Here is a 22,541-nt window from a genome sequence, read left to right as displayed (position 1 = left end):
CAAATGGCTTCCATTATGCATGAGTATTATTGCATTAAACATTGCATTAAACAGTTTTCATCCAATTTAGAAGACATTTTATTTAGACTTTCGATTTTTGGATTTAGTGAAATCCTTGCTATTTTAAGGGGAATCAGGCCACATTTGTATTTCAACTCTTTTTTCTTCTTCTTCTTCTTCTTTTTTGTCTTCTCAGGGCCTCCTGAGCATGGAGAGGATTCATGTCGTAATTCGTTTCCTCCCAGTTATCTTCAACCAGCTCTTCACAGTGCTTACACAAAACGACAGTGATGAAGTGACCACCAGCACCACCAGGTACAGAAACCCATCACTGACTCTTTTGAACACAATGAATCAACACAGCTTTCAGATTTGATTCTCACTTTAACATTACATCTTATTCATCAGGGTCCTGGTCCACATCTTAGCTAAATGTCATGAGGAGAACATGGACCACTATTTGCACTCTTACATAAAGGTACGTATGTCACAAACTTATGTGTGTAGAGATACATACAGTGATAAACATTGCCTTCCATCCACAAAACAATAAAATAACCCATTTGATTTTTTTTGTGTACAAATAATAAAAAAGTTAAAATAATAAAAGCCTTCCTATTAAGTTTTTTTTTTTTTTTTCTGTGTTTGGAGAAAGACGTCATGTGTGAGTGAATAAGAACATGAGACATGTTTGTATTTCTCTTTTGTTTAATCAGTTTGTCTTTAAGACTGAAGCATGTGGCTTCAGAACCGTTCACGAAGAGTTGGCCAAGGGAATGACCTCTGACCTGAAGAGCAACGAACCGTTGACCATACGGAATGTCCTTAAGGTGAGCTAACATAACCATTTCTCTCTTAAAGAAGTGATGGACCTTTTTTAATCTTGTCATTTGACATCTGTTTGGTTCTCTGCAGTTCTCGTGGTTCTTTCTAGAGATCATAGTGAAGTCGATGGCTCAGCATCTGCTGGACTCAACTAAGTTTAAGGTAAATTTTGAGTCAGCAGGCATGAACTCAGACTACTCTTTTTCTTTTATCTTCTAAATTTCATGGTAGTCTACTATGGTAAACTTGAAATAAGGATTTATATTCAAAACTATTGGTTTGTTTTGACAGGAAAGGAAATTTTAGGCTTTCTTCTATACTATAAGTAACTCTTTGTGTGACTCTCAGATCCGCTCTGATATAGTGATCACAGGTGTATACTTCAAATCATCAGATTCAGCCGTGCAAAAAAACAGTACTGAAGTGTTACTGACGTAAAAAAAAAATATATATATTTTGTAATAATATAAATATAAATAATATAAAATAGTATTTTGCAATTTTATGTTTTAACCGCAGATGCAGATAGAATGCACTGATTTCTATATTGCACCTTTAATCTGTATTTTTGTTTTGCTTTGTATGTAAATCTATTTTAACATCTATAAATTAACACAAACTTTCCTCATAAAGGTTTTTCATGGAATTATTTCAATGATCAATTATTTATTTGACCTTGTGGTGTTCAGATATAGAAAGGAAATCAAAAGAAACAACTTAATTGGTAAAAAAATGAATTCTCCATAACATATTGGTTCACACACACACGCATGCGCGAACACACACACAGACACACTGTTTGGTTCACTATCCTTGTAGGGACTCTCCATAGACGTAATGGTTTTTATACTGTACAAACTTTCTGCATTTTTACATTTTCAAAAAAAACATAATTTAGTGTGTGTATATATATATATATATATATATATGTATATACAATCAGTAGCCTATATAAAATTAAGGAACTTTAAGTTATTAACATTGATTTAAATGTAAAATTACACAATAATACACAATTAGTAGTATTGTCATGCCGTCCAGTGATTTAGATAAGCATAATACAACTAAAACAGTACAAACATTTACTCTAAATGTTTTGGAAGGACTCAACACAGTCCTAATGTAATTGTAAATTGTAATTATTGAAAATATGACTACAGACTTAATATCAAAAAAGGCTTACACTTTCCTGAGTACAGTACATACAGCTGCTTTTGTGTCTTTCATTCAGACAAGCTTGTGTTTTATAAGAAATGTCTAACTATGTGTTTCCTCAGCTTCCTCGACCGCAGCGATTTCCTGGAACTTTCCAAAGTCGATTGGAGACCCTGATCATGACAATGTCCGATCACATCTACTGGAAGAATAAAGAGTTTGCAGAGGAGACACGCAGCGCTAATATGGCCATAGCGGCCTTTGTGAAGGTCAGGAACAGCACACTACAACTGAGATCATTCAGATTGTGCATTTTTAAATGTTGTGATTCATACAAAAAAAAATCAAATAAAGTAAATAATTCAGTTAGACGCAGAACAAATTTTAATCGCTTGGCATTCCTGTAAAATTTGCCTAAAACGCCTAAAAAAGGCATACCCAAAGTAAATTGCAATGCTGTTCTTGAACCTTTCGGAGTATATGCATGGTTTTGGTCTCTTTTGAAAGGTATGTGTACCGCGGGTGGTACAATAGATAAACAGGTCCATTTATTTTGTGTGTGATGTGTACTGTAGATGCATTTGAAATTGGACAGCTTATTGGTCTGAGTAGAGAGCTTACCTTTTCATAACCGTTTGTTATAAACTTGTAATTAGTTTGTTATTGTCACTGGAATCAGTTTTAATTTAAATATGTGTATTTCCCATCCTCAGCGTTGCTTCACATTTATGGACAGAGGTTTCACCTTTAAACTGATCAGCAACTACATAAACAATGTCACAGCCAGTGACAATAAGGTACCTGAACTTTTAAACTTTCTCACCGCAGTAACACTAGACTTTGCGCTCCACTGACTTCCATTCAAATGCATGCAAACGCAAACTCATGTGAAGAAGTTTTGCATCTAGTTGCGTTTGGTGAACAATGACCTGCGAATTTGTATGACAAGAGGATGTGTGACCAATAGAGGTTCCAACCATGACAGACTGACCTCTTGGCTCAATACAAACAGCACAAACTTCAAAGCTGCAGGTTGTCAAAAGAGCAGGGGTTGGCAACCTGTGGCACGTGTGCCAAGACTGGCAGGCGGAGGGGTAATTGCTGGCACGCGAGCAAACAAGGTATATATGTATTTCATTCAGATAAAGTAACTCGCACCTGCATACAGATCTTGATTTTGAGGTAATCGTTCCTCATAGTAACACAGCTTATTTTATTAAGTTAGGAGTTACTATTAAATACTAGATATTAGATTTATATCCGTTTTGCAGAGACACATTTATGTTGCCAAATGTAAATGGAACAGTTTTAACAAAACAGATAGCTATCCGATCAGTAAAAATGCATGAATGACCAGGTGTGAATAGGCCCATTGGAAATCTGTTCTTCAAAGTCCAATTTAAACCTGTTTTAAAATGTTTATGTGTATTTATACATATTCGGGGGCACAGTGGTTAACTCGGAAATTTAAAAATAGCACTTCATGTCAAAAAGGTTGCCGACCCCTGCCCTAGAGTGTGACATCATATCCTGTTCATTCCAGCGGAAAATGTTTCGCATGATCAAAGTCTAATGTGAGCACAAGGTGTACACATTAAATGAGAGAACAAAAGTTATGAAGAACTTTTGTTATGTAATGACTGACATCTATTTATGTATCATTTATGTGTGTTTTTGTGTTCTGGCTGTTTAATTCATTGACTGTCTCTGTTCATGAAGCTCTCTGTTGCGAAGATTATCACTAAAGAACTGCTTTGTGTGTGGACAATGTTTTTGGGTGCAAATGTTATTTTTCCCAGATGCTGTTTGAGCTGAAGTTTGAGTTCATAAGGGAAGTGTGTAACTATGAGCACTATGTCCCTTTGAGTCTTCCCATCCCGTCTGCACGAATCACAGGTCAGAGCGCACCACAGTCTCCGCCTCTTTGTGTCTCATTCACATAGCTTCATGCTTATCTAAGTTCTAATTAACATACAGTAGATCCCACCTAACATTCTCTCTGTCTCATTTCTCTCTCTGTCAGACAAGGAATCACCGGAAACCCAAAGTGCTCAAGGTAACTATTAAGTGTATTTTTTCGAACTTGATAAAATTAGTTTGTCCAGTTAGCAGATAGCACGTGTTCATGCCAAATTGTTGCATGTCCTATAAATAAATGCTAAAAACTCATAATAAAAAAGTTAAACCAGTCTGATTGTTAAGAAAATCCAACCCTTTCTGGCACCAAAAACTGAAACATGGTTAAGCGCCTTGTGTGTCACTATTAAGATGCTAAAGGTACCTCTTGATGTCGATTTAGGAACTAACTAAGAATGCAATTGTTTTTGATGAGAAACCTTTGGCATCAATACACAGATTCGAAGGGCATGGGAATTTTATCATCATGACATAATATATTGGGGTATTATTTTGTCATTTTGACAAACTGTATGTTGGGGTATGATTTTCAATTTCAATTACACATACCCAACACTTGATTCGTCCTGGTTTCAATAAAACGCTTCCACACGGTACTTTTCTTTCCTTCCTTTTTTTGTTTTAATTCTCCTTTTTGAAATTTCGCTCGCATCTGTTTTGCCTCCATTGCTAATTAAACAAGTGGACCCCGCAACTGCGTAGCTTAATGAGAATCTGCAAATGAGTGCCTGATGAAATATTAAGCTGCAAACACTTTTATATGTCCACCGTCATGTTGGAAAACATTCTTAACAGAATAATTTATGTTAAGCTTGTGTATATTTTTAGAAAGGTATTAAGTTATTAAAGTATGAGTTCACCCAAAAATGAAAATTATCCCATAATTTACTCACCCTCAAGCCATCCTAGGTGTATATGACTTTCTTCTTTCTGATGAACACAATCGGAGTTATTGCCTTCCATAATAAACTTACATAATTTAAATACGGAAGGTGTAAGACGTAGCGTAAGCATTTTGAACTGCGAGAGTTTTACACTTTGTTGAATACGTAAGGTGGTCTGGTGGAAGCTAGATATTTTACTTCATAACTTGTTATATATGTATATTTTTCTGACACAAACGCATCGCTTCGCTTTAGAAGGCCTTTATTAACCCCCCCGGAGGCATGTGGAGTACGCTAATGGATGGATACACTTTCTTCAGCTTCAAACTCATTGGTCATGTTCACTGCCATTATAAAGCTTGGATGCATCAATATATTTATTAATATAACTCCGATTGTGTTCATCAGAAAGAAGAAAGTCATATACACCTAGGATGGCTTGAGGATAAATAAATCATGGGGTAATTTTCATTTTAAAGTGAACTAATTCTTTAAGCAATAATATTGTTTTTTCCCTTTGTGTTTTATATAATGACCACTAGGGGGTGCTCTAGTCATATGTTTTCCTCAATTGATTTTCCCTGAAGAGATGTTGTTGAAAATGAAAGTAAAAAAAAAAAAGCGAAGCATGTTTATTGCATTTTACCATGAAATTAGAGTTCTGTGTCTTTATTAAAATCAGCACATTAATGATTTATCTCTCATCAGACTGCGATCCACCTGCAATTAATTAAATTGTTATTTTTTTATCACTTGGCCTGCCCGACCCATGGATTATTGGCAGTGTCCGCGCCGCGGATATAACCATGATCCGCGCATAACTACTGTCAATCAATGTAGCATTATTATGTCAAAATACTAATTTATTTAGTTTTAAGTGAAACCATTGTAATCCTGATAGTATTCCCATTTAAAAAAAAAAAATAAAACTAATCTGATTACTTTGTTTTTTGACATAACTGTAACAAATTTTTGTATCCTGATTACATAACGCCATTACATGTAGTGAAGTAATAAAAGTTCCCCAAAACACTTACTTACCTTATATTGATTTATTGAAAGTTACACTCCAAGTGTGTTCTTGAGTATATTAAGTAGGGGACAATCATCAACCATTTTGTGTTTTCTCTCTCTGCCTTACCTCTCAGTGGGCTTTCCAGAGTATAGTCTGACAGAAGAGTTCTGCAGGAAACATTTTCTCACAGGACTGTTGTTGCGAGAGCTGGGGCTCGCTTTGCAAGATGAGCAAGACCTGAGACACCTCGCCCTGGCCTGCCTAAAGAACCTCATGGCTAAACATTCACTGGACTCTCGTTATGCCATAAAGGTGAAATTTGACAATGATCGCACTTAAAATATAAAGTTGTTGTGCACCATTTCTGTGAATTGTAAACAGTGTTTAACTGTATTGTGTATGTGTGTGTAGGAGAAACAGGCTCGGATAGCCTCTCTGTACCTGCCTCTTTATGGTCTGATCCTTGACAACATGCCTCGCTTTTTCCTCAGAGATCTGTTTCCAATCTGCCTTACGGCTAGTGACCAGGTACACATGCTGAGGATATTCATCAATTGAAATAAAACATAATATAGAAGCTTTGTTATGTTTTTAATCAATAACTGATATTAAATCTGAAGTTTAAACAGGACTGTAAAGTGCTTGAGTAATTGTACTATACTATACTTGAGTATTATTTATTATTTATAATATTATTCCCACCAAATAATAAATACAGTAATAAATACAGTTTTGGTGCAAAAAAATAAAATTAAAAAATTTAAGTAGTAAGTAGTAATAATATTTCTTTCTACATACAAAAACAAATATACATATGAAGAAGCAGTATGTACAGTACGGTTTCAGATAACAGATATAATAGTATTCGATGTGATCAAACGGGTGCGTTTCCCAAAGCGAACTATGGTCGCAAGTTCCGTCATTACCAATAGAGTTTAATGGGACTTACGACCATAGTTGGCTAACGATGCTTTCAGGAAACGCACCCCAGGTTGCTTTATAAACTTGCTTTATGAACTGTTTGTCAAAGCAATTTTGGAAAAAAAATCTGTCTCTTAAATTCATCAATTAATTTCTAAAACTAAAAAAAATCTTATATTCCATTTTTAAATACTTTTTATGTACAAATAAATGTGTATACTTTTTTGTTTCACTTTTAAGTCAATTTTGGGCAAATTCTTGAGTAAAATTTTGACACTGTCACATACAAATCCATAACTAAATTCCAAAATTTACCTGTCATTTTAAACAAACCCTTCTCCAATAAACAGAATGAAATTTCATAAACTTCTCTCCCATTCCACACAATAATGTCCCTGCGGTGATTATTTGTTTAATAACGATGTTTCTTTCTCAGGGTTCCAGAGATGATCTCAGTGTCAGTGTTGGTTTAGCAGGTCAAGTGACCCATGTCTTACGCCATGGAAACTCAATGGATGCGTCCTTCTCCAAAGAAGTACTCAACTCAATTACAGGTATAGTGATGCTGTTAGACTGTGTTAGACCTGTGTTTCATAGACTGCTGCCTTACTAAAGTACTTCACCCAAAAATGAAATTTCTATTATTATTAGCAGTACTCAAGCTTGTGTCATTTCTCCCTGCATGTTGTTGTTTTTGTGACATCATTGATGCCAAACACTGTGTTAGCTCTCACATGTGCAACAGTTTAAATATGCAGGCAAGAGATGATGATTTAAAGGCTGCAGAGAAGGGAACATTTTCAGGATTTTGGTCTATTCCCTGTTTTGTTTTGTTTTGTTTTGTTTTTTGGTTTGTTTGTTTTTTTTGGTCCTTTTTAGGCTTGACAAATGAACATTAAAATTAAATTAAAATAAAAGTTTCTAAAAAAAAAAAAAATTTAAAATCCAAACTTACTCTCACATATACCCATTTTGCTTTCCCAGCCTTTTCTTCATTGGCCGTATCAACAGCTAATAATGCAGACTCCAGAGGTTCTCTCATCAGCATTGAGTCGAACCCCAGCAATGGTGACCGGAACAGTGAGAAGATGGATGGATGTGAAAAAGTGAGTTTACATTTTGAACAATGAATACGTCTTGCAGAGTCTGTCACTAAGTCATCTAAATTAGGTGTAATTACAATGTCAGAAACATGCAAAAATGGTACCTTTAAGTGTGTAGCAGCACTGGGGCAGTTCGCTTTAAATGTACATGCTCCCGCACCCGTAAAGTTTCTAATGATGGGTTCGAAAATAAAATGTTTTGGGAAATGTCATATTTCATTCTCTCTTTTTTACTTACTGAAAAAGACCAAGCATTTTTAGCATTAATGGTGTAAACAATTTAATTTAATTTAATCTACATATAGTCTTATGAAAAGCCTTTTATTCACCTTTATGAAAGGAATCGTATATATTATTAATATCAACCAGTTCCCATAAAAAATAAAAAAAAATGATGTGGTCTTGGAAGGGCAAAGACCTGGTTTATCTACTAACAAACAAAGTATAGATAAGGGTTGGTTATAATGAAAGTATATTTTAATTGTGCACCAGGTGCTCCAAACATGAACCAGATCCTGCACACACATTTTATTGCTTTTTCTCTAAATGAATGGACCCTTTTCACAGACTGTGATGATGCGCTTCCACAGTTATTAGCATCATAAATCTAAAAAAAGTTTTTTTTATATTTTCATTTTTACAAAAATGTAATATACATTCATAACACTATACTTTACTATACACCAAAGGTGCTTAGGCACCTATTGTTCTGTTGGCGTTCTTTTTTTTCTTCTTCTTCTTCCGCTCTAAGCGTCTATGGCAGCCCATAGAACCGCTTGCAGAAAAGTTATAAAATTTGGCACACAGATAGAACCGCTTGCAGAAAAGTTATAAAATTTGGCACACAGATAGAGGACATTCTGAACTGTCACCATAGCAAATTTAGAGTCTCTAACTCAGTCCATCTAGCGCCACCAGCTGTCCAAAGTTTTCACCCTATGACGTTATTTTCCGTCATAAAATTTTTCCCGCCATTTTGAATTTTCCGAAAAACATACTTTTTAGAACTCCTCCTAGGCCATTACTCCGATTTTCACGAAAATTGAACCAGATCATCTTCAGATCATGGTGACAAGAAGTTATGGAATTCAAGTTGATTTCTCGCGAACAAATTTTACATAGCGCTTGCGAAAATAGACATAAGGCTGTATCTCCGCAATGCTTTATCATATTCAGACCAAACTTGGTACATGTCATCACAAGCATGACCTGAGGCAACATGCAGCGTTTCGGCGCAGCACCACCTACTGGTCCGGAGATACAAAAAATGGCTATTTTTGCTTATAACTTCTGATGGGTTTGTCCAAAAATCTTAAAAAAATCTTGGTCTTGTTAGATTCGGGGCATCATCCCATATTGGCCATTTTGGCCGTCGGCCATTTTGAATTTTGTGCTAAAATACTTTATTTTTTAAACGCATTAGCGTATCATTACGAAACTCGGTATGGGTCATCAGCACGATGCCCTAAAGGAGCCTGAGAAGTTTCGGATCAGCGCCACCTAGTGGAGAAAAAATTTATTTATATGATTATAGTTTTTGATGTGGTTGGCTTATTTTCACAGGAGTCTCATTAGACTCCTGAATCCTTGCCAAATCCAACAATACCAAACTTGCTAGGTTTCGCCATACGGTTTGTGCAACATGGGGATTTAGCACTTAAAAAACTATTGCGAATATCTTCGAAACCAGCGTAGGAAACACGGAACCTAAGTTGGTTAGCTAATTGTTGTAGCCCAAAAGTCAAAATTTTCATAGGAAGTGGCAAAAAAAAATCAAAACAAAGTCATCCATGGGTCATTTTTATGTTCTCATACATATAAATGTCTATAACTCCAAAACGAAATGAGATATTTTCACCAAATTTGACACACACATGTTCACTCTGGGGACACATAAAAAAGTGGTGGGATTGTGCCTCTTGGTGGCGCTATAATTGAACAAAGCACAAAATTGCCATTAACTACAATACAGTATTATAGTATAAAATACTATATTATATGAACGCATTGGTGTACCATTACGAAACTTAGTATGTGTCATCGGCACCATCCTCTGAAGGTTTTCAAATGGTTTCGAGACAGCGCTACCTTGTGGTCAAACATTGTAACAACATTTTTAAAAAATGCTAATAGCTTTATATAAATGTGGCCTATTGTAATGAGACTGGTCTTAATAGATTCCGTGGATCATGCAATTTTGCCATAGTCAGCCAAACTTCCTGTCCGCCATTTTGATTTTCTTTAAAAACATACTTTTTCATACTACTCCTTGACCGTTGGTCCAATCTTCACCCAAATCAAATCGTATCATCGTCAGACCATATTGGTAAAAAGTTATGGATTTCGTGTTGATTAATTTAATTGCTCACTGTTGCCGTTGGTCTTATGCTCACAGCCGTGTTGGCTGGCTTGTTGTGCCTTCTTTGTGCTTGGCCTCGTAAATGCTGCTTGCAGCATGACAACTTCTGCTTCTGAGAACCACAGAAATAGCTCACAAATATTGGCTAAGATACTGCAAAATCTTAGCTATTATCCTTAGCTATTATTATTTCACTGTTCTTGTGAAGTCATTAAATTAGTTAGCAGAATTCAGATAACTTTTTAATTGCTCAGTAAGTCTTCAGATTTTAAAATATAAAATTGTCTTTTCTGCTCTAGCTCTAACTCATAGAACTGGGAAAACTATGGGCTTGTATACACAGTGAATGATAATTAACAAAACAAGGAATGGGTGTAAAACTAATTAGAAACCATAAAAACAATGACGAGAACACAGGCAATTGGAACAATGAAAAAAAAAAGAGAACAGAACATGACTGTTACAGTACCTCCCCCTCCTGGAAGGCACATCCTCGCACCATAACAAAAGTCCAACTGAGGCTGGAGGGAGGGGATTCTGGAGGTGGACGAAGAGATGGATTGGAAATCGGAATAGCAGGCAGAGAGTAAGATCATGGCAGAGATGACGGAGGGAGGAGCCAGAGAGCGACCCTTTGAAGAGCCATAACTACGAAGGCCCATTGTGGAATCGAAGAAGGAAGGAGCCATGGTGGAGCCAGAAACCTGACCGACAGAGTTGGAGCCAAGAGAGGTGGAGACCCATCCGGTATCTAGACAACGAAGAGACTGGGTGACACTGTAGAACCAGGAGGCCCAGGCAAAGCCGCAGTGATGAGCGGCCAATGTGGAGCCAGGTTGCAGGAGGACTGATGCGGAGCTGGTGGGAGTAAGGACTTGGAGGAGCTGGAGGGAAGGAGGAGTCCAACAGAGCCAAAGGGGTGGAGGGACGTGGCACAGCTGGAGGCCCAGAAGTCCATGGTGGAGGTAGAGCAACAGCTGACCAAGCAGAGCTGGAGGGACGAGGGAGCCTGGTGGAGCCAGAAGGATGACAGTCCCAGGTGCAGCCGAGGGAGGGAGGTGAAGGGCTGAAGGGAGCCAGCAGAAGCATGGCCGAGGAACTGGATGGAATTGACAGAGGAGGGGGGAGGTTGGGCAGGACCATTAGCGATGAAGGAGGCTTGTAGCTGAGCAGAACCAACAAAGACAAATAGACTTGGAACTGGGTGGAACCAGCAGATACTGGAGACATTTAAACATTACATCATCCTGAACCTCCGATATCCATTCATAGAGGTCCCAGCTCATTGCACGCACCTCAGCGACGTGAGTGTGGGTGGGACTCCAATCCATGCCGTCGAACTCCACTAAAATGCTGACAGACTCTAGTGCCATCTTACGCAGCTGGTCAGACTACGCAATGGACTCGTGCTCCGGAACGAAATTGGTGGGCTCGGGCTACAAGTCTGCAGTGGGCTGGTCTGTTGCAGGCATGGCTGTTGGCTGGCTGGGCTCTGGGCTTGGAATGGGGCTTCCATTGTCTTCTCCCACGAGGTTGACGGTGAATGGTGATCCAATGCCTGTACCAATGCCCACTCCACGTATTCACAAAAATTCCCACGAAAACCCTCCCCGGAAAACATAGCCTTAATTGAAGTGTTAAGTCCAACGTAGTAAAAGGTGCAGAGGCAGTTATCTGGCTAAGTTGTTTGGTATGCTAAGTCCAAAAACTCCAGCATATGGTCCTCGAGGAAACAATCATCTTGCGTGCTGAGGAGAAGTGTGACAGCTGCTATATCCATCCTTTTCTGGATGGTAAAAGTAATCATACCATAGTAACAATGTAGAGAACTCTGGCAATCAGAACTGTGAAAATGAAACCAAAACAGAACATGACCATTACAGAAGTAATGACCCTACAGAATTGCTCTGACCTTTCATTAAGTACCTAGACCAAGACAAACCATTCTTCAATGGTATGAACTAACAATTGGAATTTACATTGAACAGGACTCTAGACCTCAAAGTACACAGAGGATCATTTGTATGAAAGACCCTGGGAAAGAACACACCCTCTATATTTGACAGAATAACTCTTTTTATCTTTATTACAGTTTGGTCTACTTCTGTGTGGATGAGACCACTGTACCAGTTGCACTCTGACATTTCAAATGATGCCAAAAATGTAACATTTCTGTAGAACATTTTTTAGCCCAAGGGTAATCGGTGGGCCAAACGCCTTCAGAAATCATTCATTTCAGTTATAAATACAACTTCTACATGAAATATAAAGCAACTCTACAGAAGATAATAGATTAGCATTAATCAGGCCAATTCAGTTTTTTAGTGACATCCTTTGATAATTTCAAGCACAGCAGAATCGATACATTTCACTGAATAGTAATTGTGAAAGCCAAAGGGAAAACGGTGGCAAGGAACCAAAATTTCATCAGGTAATAGTAGAGAAATAAACCTTGAGAGAAGTCTGACTTATTGATGAGTGTCTGCACAACAATCTTGCTAATCCTTTAGGTCTGCATTGTGGTCTTAGCTGGTTCTGGCATAATGCAGTGCCTTAGTTTGCCATAGGAGGTCTGCATTGAATGTGTGAATATATTCAATTAAAACTGTATGTAAAATTTGTCTCAGACTAACAAGAGAATGATTGTGATTACTGTATTTAGGTTGCCAGGCCCCAGTCTCTAATTGGATTTGGTTCACGCTTTGACAAACTAGATCAAGCGGAGACCAGAAGTCTGCTCATATGTTTCCTGCACATTATGAAGACCATTTCAGAGGGTGAGACTTCTAAAACACTGAACCATGGAAGATGATATCTGTTGCACATATTCAAATTTCATAGCATCTGTAATGGCCTGTAATATATTTTATAATGTTCTGAGAATAGTTTACTCTCTGTGTTGCAGAGGTGATGGTTTCATACTGGCATCGAGCCATTCACCAGGAGATCAGTGATTTCTTCAATATCCTGGAGTAAGTGACTCTTTTAATAAAGACCAATAAATGGATGAACTTCAAGAGAGGAATGGAAGAGAAAAAAAAGGAATCAAGTCACTGTATGTTTCCAGTATTTTACGTATTTCTCTTTTAAACAGACTATGTCTTCAACACTTCCGGTTCCTTGGAAAGCGCCACATTGCCAGGTAAGATCTCTCCTCAATTAGAAGTATGCTGCAGTAAGTCTACATGAATGTAGAAGTCTTCTTTTCTCTTCTTTCTGTCAATGATTGTATGTTTGTGCACATTACGAGAGAGAGAGAGAGAGAAACTGGCAGGGAAACAGATTATACAAATGTAACCGGTACTACTCGACCCACTCCAAGAGGGGCTTGAACTGCCGTCTCTGGCATGGGAGTCGGGCACGCTAACAAGGATGCTAAAGACCGCAGCCTCTAACGTCAGTCACTAGCATGCCTCTTGAGGCCAGGGGAGTGAGGTTTACAAGCACAGCTCTTACTGGCCTACGTTACACTCACCCCCCTAAACCTCACTCCCATCTGGGTCACGGCACCAAATGTAACCGGTCCTACTAGACCCGCTCCGAGTGGGACTTGAACTGGTGTCTCCGGCATGGGAGGCGGGCATGCGAACAAGGATGCTAAAGACTGCAGCCTCTAACATCAGTCACTAGCACGCCTCTTGAGGCCAGGGGAGTGAGGTTTACACACACAGCTCTTACTTGCCTATGTTACACTCACCCCCCTAAACCTCACTCCCATCTGGGTCACGGCACCAAATGTAACTCGTCCTACTCGACCCGCTCCAATCTGGACTTGAACCGGCATCTCGTGCATAGAAGGCAGACGCGCTAACAAGGACATTATTTCAATGCATCTGTGTTTGTGTTGAGTAGGCCTACTTGCTATTTCCATTGTTATATCGTGTTTAATCTTACATGTCTCATCACGCTCTCTGTTTCCATGTTTTTCTCTGTTTGGCTTCCACACATAAATTCACATTCTCACTGTAAGACACAGATAGTCATTCAGCAATCTCTAGAGTGCCATCAAAGATAACAAAACTAGCATGAGATGTTTAACATTTGCCATTTAATATCACAATACAAGCTTTACTTTTCTTTATCTTAAACACTCCCCTAGAAGCTTGGCTTTGATTTTCCTGTCTATAATGGTGTGGCCCTTGCTGTGATCAAGATCATTTTAGGATGAAGGTTGGCATTAACCCTGCTCTAATTGGCTGGTTGTGTGCGCAGGAAGCTAGCGGCCGCAGTTAAGCTGGCTCAGGCCACACAGAACAATGGCACCCTGAAGGGGTCTAATGTGTCCTACCAGTCTTCAGGGCTCCTACCTCAATGGTAAACACCTAACAAGTCTACACAGAGCTCCCAAAAAGAACTTAATATGATGTGTGCCATACATAGAATTAATAATTGCATTTCTTAGCTAAAAGATTTTAATCCTGATTATAACATTCTAACACCTACTAGTGACACATTCATAAAGCATTTGTTCCTGTGGGTCCAACTTTATATTAGGTGTCTTTAACTATGTAAAAAAAAAAAGTCATGTACAATGTACTTATTGTGTCCATGTTGTATTGAAAAACATTTTTGCTGCTACTGAGGTGGGATACGGTTAAGGTTAGGATAAGTTTGGTGGTATGAGTAGGTTTAAGGGTGGGTTAAGGGGTTAAGGTCAACAGTGTAATTGTAGTTATCAGCCATATCACCCTGTAGCCAAAGACTGGTTGCCCACTGAAGCTAAGCAGGGCTGAGCCTAGTTAGTACCTGGATGGGAGAACTTCTGGGAAAACTAGGTTGCTGCTGGAAGAGGTGTTAGTGAGGCCAGCAGGGGGTGCTCACACTGTGGTCTGTGTGGGTCCTAACACCCCAGTATACTGATGGGGACACTATACTGTCAAAAAGCGTCGTCCTTCGGATGAGACGTTAAACCGAGGCACTGACTCTCTGTGGTCATTAAAAATCCCAGGATGTCCTTCGAAAAGAGTAGGGGTGTAACCCCGACATTCTGGCAACATTTTCCCATTGGCCTCTGTCCATCATGGCCTCCTAGTCATCCCCATATACTGACTGGCTTCATCACTCTCCTCTCCACCAATAAGCTGGTGTGTGGTGGGCATTCTGGCGCAATATGTCTGCCATCGCATCATCCAGTTGGATGCTGCACATTGGTGGTGGTTGAGGAGATTCCCCCTTCCATATGTAAAAGCGCTTTGAGTACCCAGAAAAGCGCTATATAAATGTAAGGAATTATTATTATTATAGTGTCTTAACTACATTATTAATTCTAGATATAATTACATGCAGGTGTTTTTAAGTATAAACATGTACAGTATGTACACAATAAGTCAAGTCAAATTATACTTTTTTTTTTAAATTACATAACTCTCAATACACATTGTTTCAAACAGCTTTACAGAAAATCATGAAGTTTGTGTTTATAATATCTTAATATCTTCATGCCTTATATGCACAGTTATCAAATTAGAGCTGGGAGATAATATAGTTTACATTTTGTGATGATACAAGCAATCAAGCAGTTGAGATTTGCTATATAGTATATATCACTTCACGTGAGTGAACTATATGTGTGCGGATGAAGTTGGACACATTTATATATTAAATTTATACAAAGAGCTGGGCAATAATATACTTAAATTTTGTGACAAATTAAAAAAGCAGAGATCTGCTCTATATGTTGTTTTTGTATATATGCGAATAAAGTTGGATATTACATTTATCCATCTTTATATAGAGAGAATAAGTGAATAAGAGAATAAGTGCATTGAATGAAATTATTCCTTTAAATGTTAGTACATAGTACTTAAAGACACTTAATGTAAAGTGGATCTGTCCTGTGTAAATATCATAGCTCATCATGTCTTTTCACAGACATTTTCAGTTACATCCATAGTGTGGGAACCATTTTGTCTGTATCCAGCGAGCCCCTCTCATTCACCTCCCAATATAGTTGATATTTCTCTGTTGTTACAAAGATAGTAAATGACTCTTTAGTGTTTATTTTTTAGCTAAAATGTTTTAAAACTGCACAGGTATTCACAGTTTACTAAGAGCCTAAGTTTCAAGATATTCTTGACAGTCTGTAAACACTGAAAGAAACAGAGGGAGAAAATGGGGGGATTTAATAATTTTTTTCTCTGCTATTGTCATGACAACTAGATTATGTTATTGCTTTTACTAATTAGTTTAACCCCCACTGCTGTTGCACCCAGGATTCAGTCTGCTCAGGATGGGCATAGACACCACCGCTCCCAGACCATGCCCATCATCAGGGGGAAGAACGCCCTTGCAAACCCCAAACTTCTACATATGATGGAGACAGGTAAAAATGCACTCAATCCAACTGCCAATGAAAACGTCTGTTGCGTGTTGTAGATAAATATGGTAAACTTAGAATCATGGCGGTGGCTCAGAGTGGATAGCAATGCATATGATCTGGACATGTATTTAAAGTGATGTTTTCAGATTTAATGTGTGTAATATGTGTTTAGATGGAAATGCTCCTGAAGGAGAAAACGTCAACCCTACAGACATTGAGGCTAACCTTTCTACTGAAGTAGCCCTGACTGTGCTGGATGTTCTGGACCTGTTTGTTCATCATCACAAGGTAACATAGACATATATATAGTGGATTATGACATGGAAATACATCCCAAAATACACTCTGAATATAATATTTTCCCACACCAAGCAAGTACATACTTTTCATACTTACTAGAAGTATATGAATTGGATTTGCGCTTGGTGATATAACTTAAAATCTCCTAATAACTAAAAAAAAACTCTAGTTTTAGTCAAAAAATACTCAGTATCGTAATATTTATGCACAAAGAGGAGAATTTATATAAAAATATTTAATTATTTTCATATGGATCAATGATAAGTGAGAATGTCTATGATAAAAATCTTTTTAAAATATTTTGAAACAGCTTTTAGAAATCTTTGAATAAATAGTTTTTTTATATATATACTTTTAAAAAAATTAAATACTAAATGTTTTCAAATATATTTTTAAAGATTTTTTTTAAGTCATGAATTTCACACAGTTTTTTTGAGCAGAACAAATGTACCCTTTTATTAGTAAAAAAAATTCTTATAAAAAAAAGAATTAAAATATGAAGACTTAGTCTAAAGGGTTTTTCTCCGTTTTATCAACAAACTGCCTACCTGCACTGACTTTGATTAGGTGAACAAAAATATTTAAAATATTTTCTAAATAATAGTATTTCCAAATAAATTTACTTCAGAGCTTACAGTTTTTATGAATTAATAACACAAGAATGTCAAGCTGCGTATGCCAACATTATCTTAAGTGTAATATTAATTTTGATATTAATTAAAGATTAAAACACTGTCCTATTTGCGATGTGATGGGTTGCGAAACTATTTTATTGAGTCTTTAGACCAAAAATCGAGTCCATTAAAATCACTGTGAAATTCACAATGTTGTTTGCCAGTATAATCAATGCAAATACTATTTAGGCAGCATTCAATATGTGATGCAGCCATTCTGAGACTGTACATTCTGATTGTAAAGGCATTACTGTATGTTGCCATCTGGTGGCCACATGGTATGTTTCCTCTAAGATGACTAACTTCTGCTACGTTCTCTTCTACTACAGAAACAGTTGCAGCACGATGAAGGGCAAAACTCTTTGATGAAAAAAGTGTTTGACACGTACCTGCTGTTCTTCCAGATCAACCAGTCCACCACCACCCTCAGACACGTCTTCACTGCCCTGCGCCTCTTTATTCAGAAGGTTAAACCCTTTCTCTTCATATGTTCAAATCCTGGATTTTTATTTTTTTATCACCAATGGCAGATACAAGGAATTATTGGGTACATATCAATTGTAAACTAGAGCATTTCTGTGCCCTACCCACTCTGAAGGGCAGAGCACTTAAAGTTAAGTAATTGTGTTGATCATTTGATTGAAGCAAGTGACAATAGGCATATAATTTCCTTGTTATCTTCACCTGGAATGTTAGCTTGACAATGCAGCACTGTTTACCCTATCTCTTATTTATTGCTGGTAATTTAATAGCTGTTAAATCACTGTCTCTTCACTGGACCCTGCAGGTAGTCACTTTTAACTAACATATCACCTTTTAAACAAAGTTTTTTTTTTTCATACATGACGTAAATGTGTGTAATTTATCATATAAAAAGGAATTATTCTACTTACATTTATAAATTCATGCAAATTCAACTCTGTCCTGCAAATTCATATCACATGAAGACTTGTGACCAGTAGAAAATTAATACAGCATGCCGTGACCTCTTAGCTGAATTAAAAGAGCGCAAACTTTAAATCTGCAGGATTGCAGTAGATTGCATACTTTTACATTTCTGATGTATTATATTTTGAATAATGGCACCGCAGTGTTACATCATATTACAACCATTGCAGTGTCTGTAGAAATTTTGTATGCTCAAAGTCTAGTGTGACCGCAGCTTAATTTGGAGCAACCCTTCATGTGGCGCCCCTTTTCACAGTGCAATACGGAATTTGCCCATTTTCAGTGTCTGAATTTTTCTATTTGTAATTATTATGTTCACCTGTGTTCATCTGGTCTATTTAAACACCTTGTTACACACTGTTACTAATGTCTATCAGTCATGAATTGTAACATCTTTACATTTGAAAGTTTATCAAGCATGTTTAAACAGTGTTTTTCCCAAGAACCTTTTTGTGATGATATATATATATATATATATATATATATATATATATATGAATTATTCCTTGCATTAAGTTATTCTTTGCACTAAAATAGCAGAAACAAAATGATTTCATGTTTTATGGTTTTATAGACAGACTGGCATCTGGCATATGAGGGCCACGATAATCTTCTCTCAAATAAAACATCTAAATCAGTGATTCCCAATCCTGGTCCTGGAAAGAGAGACATCTAAAATGTGCAGTGTTGGAGAGCTACAGGACCAGGGTTGGGAACCATTGATGTAAATAACCCAACTGTCACAAGGACAAAAATATTTGTTTTTAAATAAAAGTAATTCAGAATCTAAATTTAGTTTAGATATCATTCAAATCACTAAATAACTCTATTGTCATAAGAACAATAGAGTATGAAAAAATAATGATGAATACAGTTTAATGACCTGTAAGAAATATCTTGGTAAAACATTGGCAGGTCTGGCAAAAACTACATGGGACCCTGTGCACTGTGTACAGAATGTAAAACTGACCACATTTTGCAAACAAACATTTTAGGTTTAAACCCGTAGTGCTCAATCCTGCTGCTGGAAATGTATCTTCCTATCTAAATTTACTGAAGATATAATCCTAATCAAACACACCTGAACTACCTGAACAATTTTGGAGAGTTCATTAAAAAGCAACAAAATTGAAACGAAACCCTGCAGAACTCTGTGCTGATCTCTGACTCTTTTTCATGTTCTCTTCCTCTTTAGTTTCCATCCACATTTTTCCTGGGTAAAGCGGATCTGTGTGGCAGTCTGTGTTATGAGATCCTGAAGTGCTGTAGCCATCGCTCCAGCTCCACACAGACCGAAGCCGCTGCACTGCTCTACTTCCTCATGAGGAGGAACTTTGAGTTTACAAAGGGCAAGTGCATCGTCCGCTCACACCTGCAGGTAATCTTCTGTTACTTTGGTATGTAGGTGCATTTGTGTAGGTAGATATATGTGTTCAGACAACTGAAAATTTGAAATGGCTTGCTGGCCAGTTTGGGGATTGAATGTGAGCAACAGACAAAGAAACCTATGTGGATTCTTTCCTTTCTTCTCCTCCAGGTGATTAAAGCTGTGAGTCAGCTGATCGCTGATGCAGGTATCGGTGGTTCACGCTTCCAGCAGTCTCTGGCCATCATCAACAACTTTGCCAATGGAGACACGCCACTTAAAGTGAGATTCGCAAAAATAACACTTAAAGCTGCAGTGTGTAATGTCTGCAACACCAAACAGAATTGAAAAAATAGTGACCATTTTCAAACCACAAAATCAAACTATGAATTTGGTTTTCTCTGCATATTAAGCTGGGATAGGCCTGTTTCACACATCTGCAGCAGTGGCCAATGTTAAGTGGTGGCAGATTTGACACTACACATAATCAGCATGTTTCTTTCTAGCAGAAGACAAGTTGAGTTTTGTTGTGAGCTGCAAATAAATTCAGCAGAAAATGCAAAAAAAAAAACTGTATCAAACTTTATGCAAGTTTCCCATGCAGTGGCAGACACACAACAGATTTATAAAGCAGATTTCACAACAATCAAGTTTGTAATAGTCCTCAGTAGCTCACTCCTGATAACATCTTTATTGTGGCCATTACCAAAGGACATACTTGGGTAATTCCCTATTTTCTGTATAGAGCGGTGGCTTTTGCAGTTTGCTGAAGCACTGCTTACATACTTATGCTTGCGCAATTTTACGAAGATAAGCATTTATCTTTAAAGACCTAAAAGCTAATGTTAGGCATCGTTCTTTTCCATAGAATGTCATTTAGTGCTGTCATCTACAAATTACAATAAAATAGCACCGTAAATGTAGTCCACAGGGTTAATGTACTAGGTGTTGGAGAGTAGCTTGCTGCAAGTAGCAACATTTTTCTGTAGCTTGACACTTCATGTATAAATTTAAGGACGCACATACACAATAGTAATAGCCAATAAACTGATTAATTATCCTGCTTTATTGCACTCTATATCAAATGTCTATTTCTGTTTTAATTACAATGATGAATCAGTGTTTGTCAATAATTACATAGACTAATCTGTCCCGCCTCAATTTTGTATTGAATGTAACGTTGTGTTTTGCATCATTGCTTTGGCAACTCATCTGTCAATCGAACAGAAAACATATATGCAATATAGCTTAGTGCACTTATCTATTGAAGCATGTTTTCACCATGGAATAAAAAAAAAAATAAAAGATGCTTGTGACTTTTTAACTTAAAATTCTGAGATTAAAACTTGCGATTGCAAGTTATAAAGTTTAATTTTGAGAAAAAAAAGGCTGACTTTTTTCACAGAATTGCGAGTATATATATCTCACAGTTCTGACTCTATAACATGCAATTGCAAGTTTTTATCACGTAATTCTGAGAAAAAAAGTCAGAATTGTGAGATAAAAAGTCACAATTACCTTTTTTATTTTTTATTCAGTGGCAGAAACAAGCTTTCATACTTATCACACAGCAAAGGCTAGGATGTAGTTAAATAGGTATATAGCTTAATTTGTTTTCGAGCGAAGCTCACTGTGTTCACTCAAGCATCTCATGATTTGCATCTCAGAGCAGCTCTGTTTACAGTAAATGCTGTGAGTTCCATCACTGCATGTGCTGTAAGTTTATTGTGCATCTTTTACTTAAAACATTCTTCATTAACAATTATTCAGTTATTTGTAATATACGTCATTGTAAAAAATCTAAGTAGTTTTAATGTAGCTAGCTACTTTTTGACAGTAACTTGTAGTGTAGCTAACTACGTTTTCAGAAGTGTAGCTTGACTGTATCTAACTACTTTAACTTATGAGTAGCTTGTAGCTTGAGAGCAATGACAGAGGAGATTTTCAGTCATAGAAGACAAGAACAGCCCAAATGCATTACCTAGCACCATATTGTTACAAAATTATAACATTAAACAATAGATATTTTGCTTTCTTCCAGAACACAACATTCCCAGCTGAGGTAAAGGACCTAACCAAGAGGATACGCACTGTCCTAATGGCCACCTCCCAAATGAAAGAGCATGAAAAGGACCCAGAAATGTTGGTGGACCTGCAGTACAGTCTCGCCAACTCCTACGCCAGCACACCTGAGCTCAGACGCACCTGGCTAGAAAGCATGGCCAAGATCCATGTTAGAAATGGAGACCTATCTGAGGTCAAAATGAGACGATAAAGTTTTTAAAGTTTATATGAACTTCAGTATGAGAAAGTTTATGTGAACTTTAGCCTATGAAATTTTAAAAACTCTTTTCATTGTCCACTTCAGGCGGCCATGTGCTATATCCACATCTCAGCCCTTATAGCGGAGTCTCTGAGGAGGAGAGGTGAGTACCTCAGTATTTAAGTGATGCCTGCTAATGTCAATGTTTTTTAGTTTTTTTTTTTGTTTGTTTGTCATTTGTTTGTTTGTTTTGCAAACACAGCATAAATAACCTCCCTGTTGAGCTTTCTTTTGGCATGCTCCTTGACTATTGCTGCTCAGTTGTTGTTGTTGTTGTTTTTTCAGCACTGTACTTCATAATGAATGAAAAATGCTCCTAGCTACTTCCTGCCACTTGCTCTATTCCTTATACTGTGAGTTTTTGTGGCCTTGTCATTACATGCATTCTCTTTGCTCAGGTTCTGGCTGATTGTCTGGCTCTTGCATGTGCAT

At 37.3% G+C, this 22,541-nt stretch overlaps 1 protein-coding gene across 4 annotated transcripts in view; it reads left to right on the top strand.

Moving 5' to 3' along the window:
* Window positions 1-22,541, top strand: part of dock10 (dedicator of cytokinesis 10) — a 125,114-nt gene that overhangs the window by 91,935 nt on the left and 10,638 nt on the right. For 3 of the 4 annotated variants that reach the window (XM_051862094.1, XM_051862093.1, XM_051862096.1), the window contains 23 exons: window positions 197-315; window positions 409-478; window positions 717-830; window positions 916-987; window positions 2,103-2,249; window positions 2,694-2,777; window positions 3,780-3,876; window positions 4,004-4,036; window positions 5,930-6,108; window positions 6,208-6,324; window positions 7,154-7,271; window positions 7,702-7,823; window positions 12,842-12,956; window positions 13,085-13,151; window positions 13,274-13,321; window positions 14,392-14,493; window positions 16,392-16,501; window positions 16,671-16,786; window positions 17,802-17,939; window positions 19,616-19,798; window positions 19,958-20,068; window positions 21,828-22,043; window positions 22,155-22,212. In XM_051862094.1, coding sequence (XP_051718054.1) covers window positions 197-315; window positions 409-478; window positions 717-830; window positions 916-987; window positions 2,103-2,249; window positions 2,694-2,777; window positions 3,780-3,876; window positions 4,004-4,036; window positions 5,930-6,108; window positions 6,208-6,324; window positions 7,154-7,271; window positions 7,702-7,823; window positions 12,842-12,956; window positions 13,085-13,151; window positions 13,274-13,321; window positions 14,392-14,493; window positions 16,392-16,501; window positions 16,671-16,786; window positions 17,802-17,939; window positions 19,616-19,798; window positions 19,958-20,068; window positions 21,828-22,043; window positions 22,155-22,212 — 2,536 coding nt within the window. The remainder of the gene's footprint in view (window positions 1-196; window positions 316-408; window positions 479-716; window positions 831-915; window positions 988-2,102; window positions 2,250-2,693; window positions 2,778-3,779; window positions 3,877-4,003; window positions 4,037-5,929; window positions 6,109-6,207; window positions 6,325-7,153; window positions 7,272-7,701; window positions 7,824-12,841; window positions 12,957-13,084; window positions 13,152-13,273; window positions 13,322-14,391; window positions 14,494-16,391; window positions 16,502-16,670; window positions 16,787-17,801; window positions 17,940-19,615; window positions 19,799-19,957; window positions 20,069-21,827; window positions 22,044-22,154; window positions 22,213-22,541) is intronic. The other variant, XM_051862095.1, reaches the window with a different exon arrangement.

The sequence above is a fragment of the Ctenopharyngodon idella genome, chromosome 15 (assembly GCF_019924925.1).
Source record: "Ctenopharyngodon idella isolate HZGC_01 chromosome 15, HZGC01, whole genome shotgun sequence".
NCBI classification, from domain to species: domain Eukaryota; kingdom Metazoa; phylum Chordata; class Actinopteri; order Cypriniformes; family Xenocyprididae; genus Ctenopharyngodon; species Ctenopharyngodon idella.
This window is presented reverse-complemented; position numbering and strand designations above follow the sequence as displayed.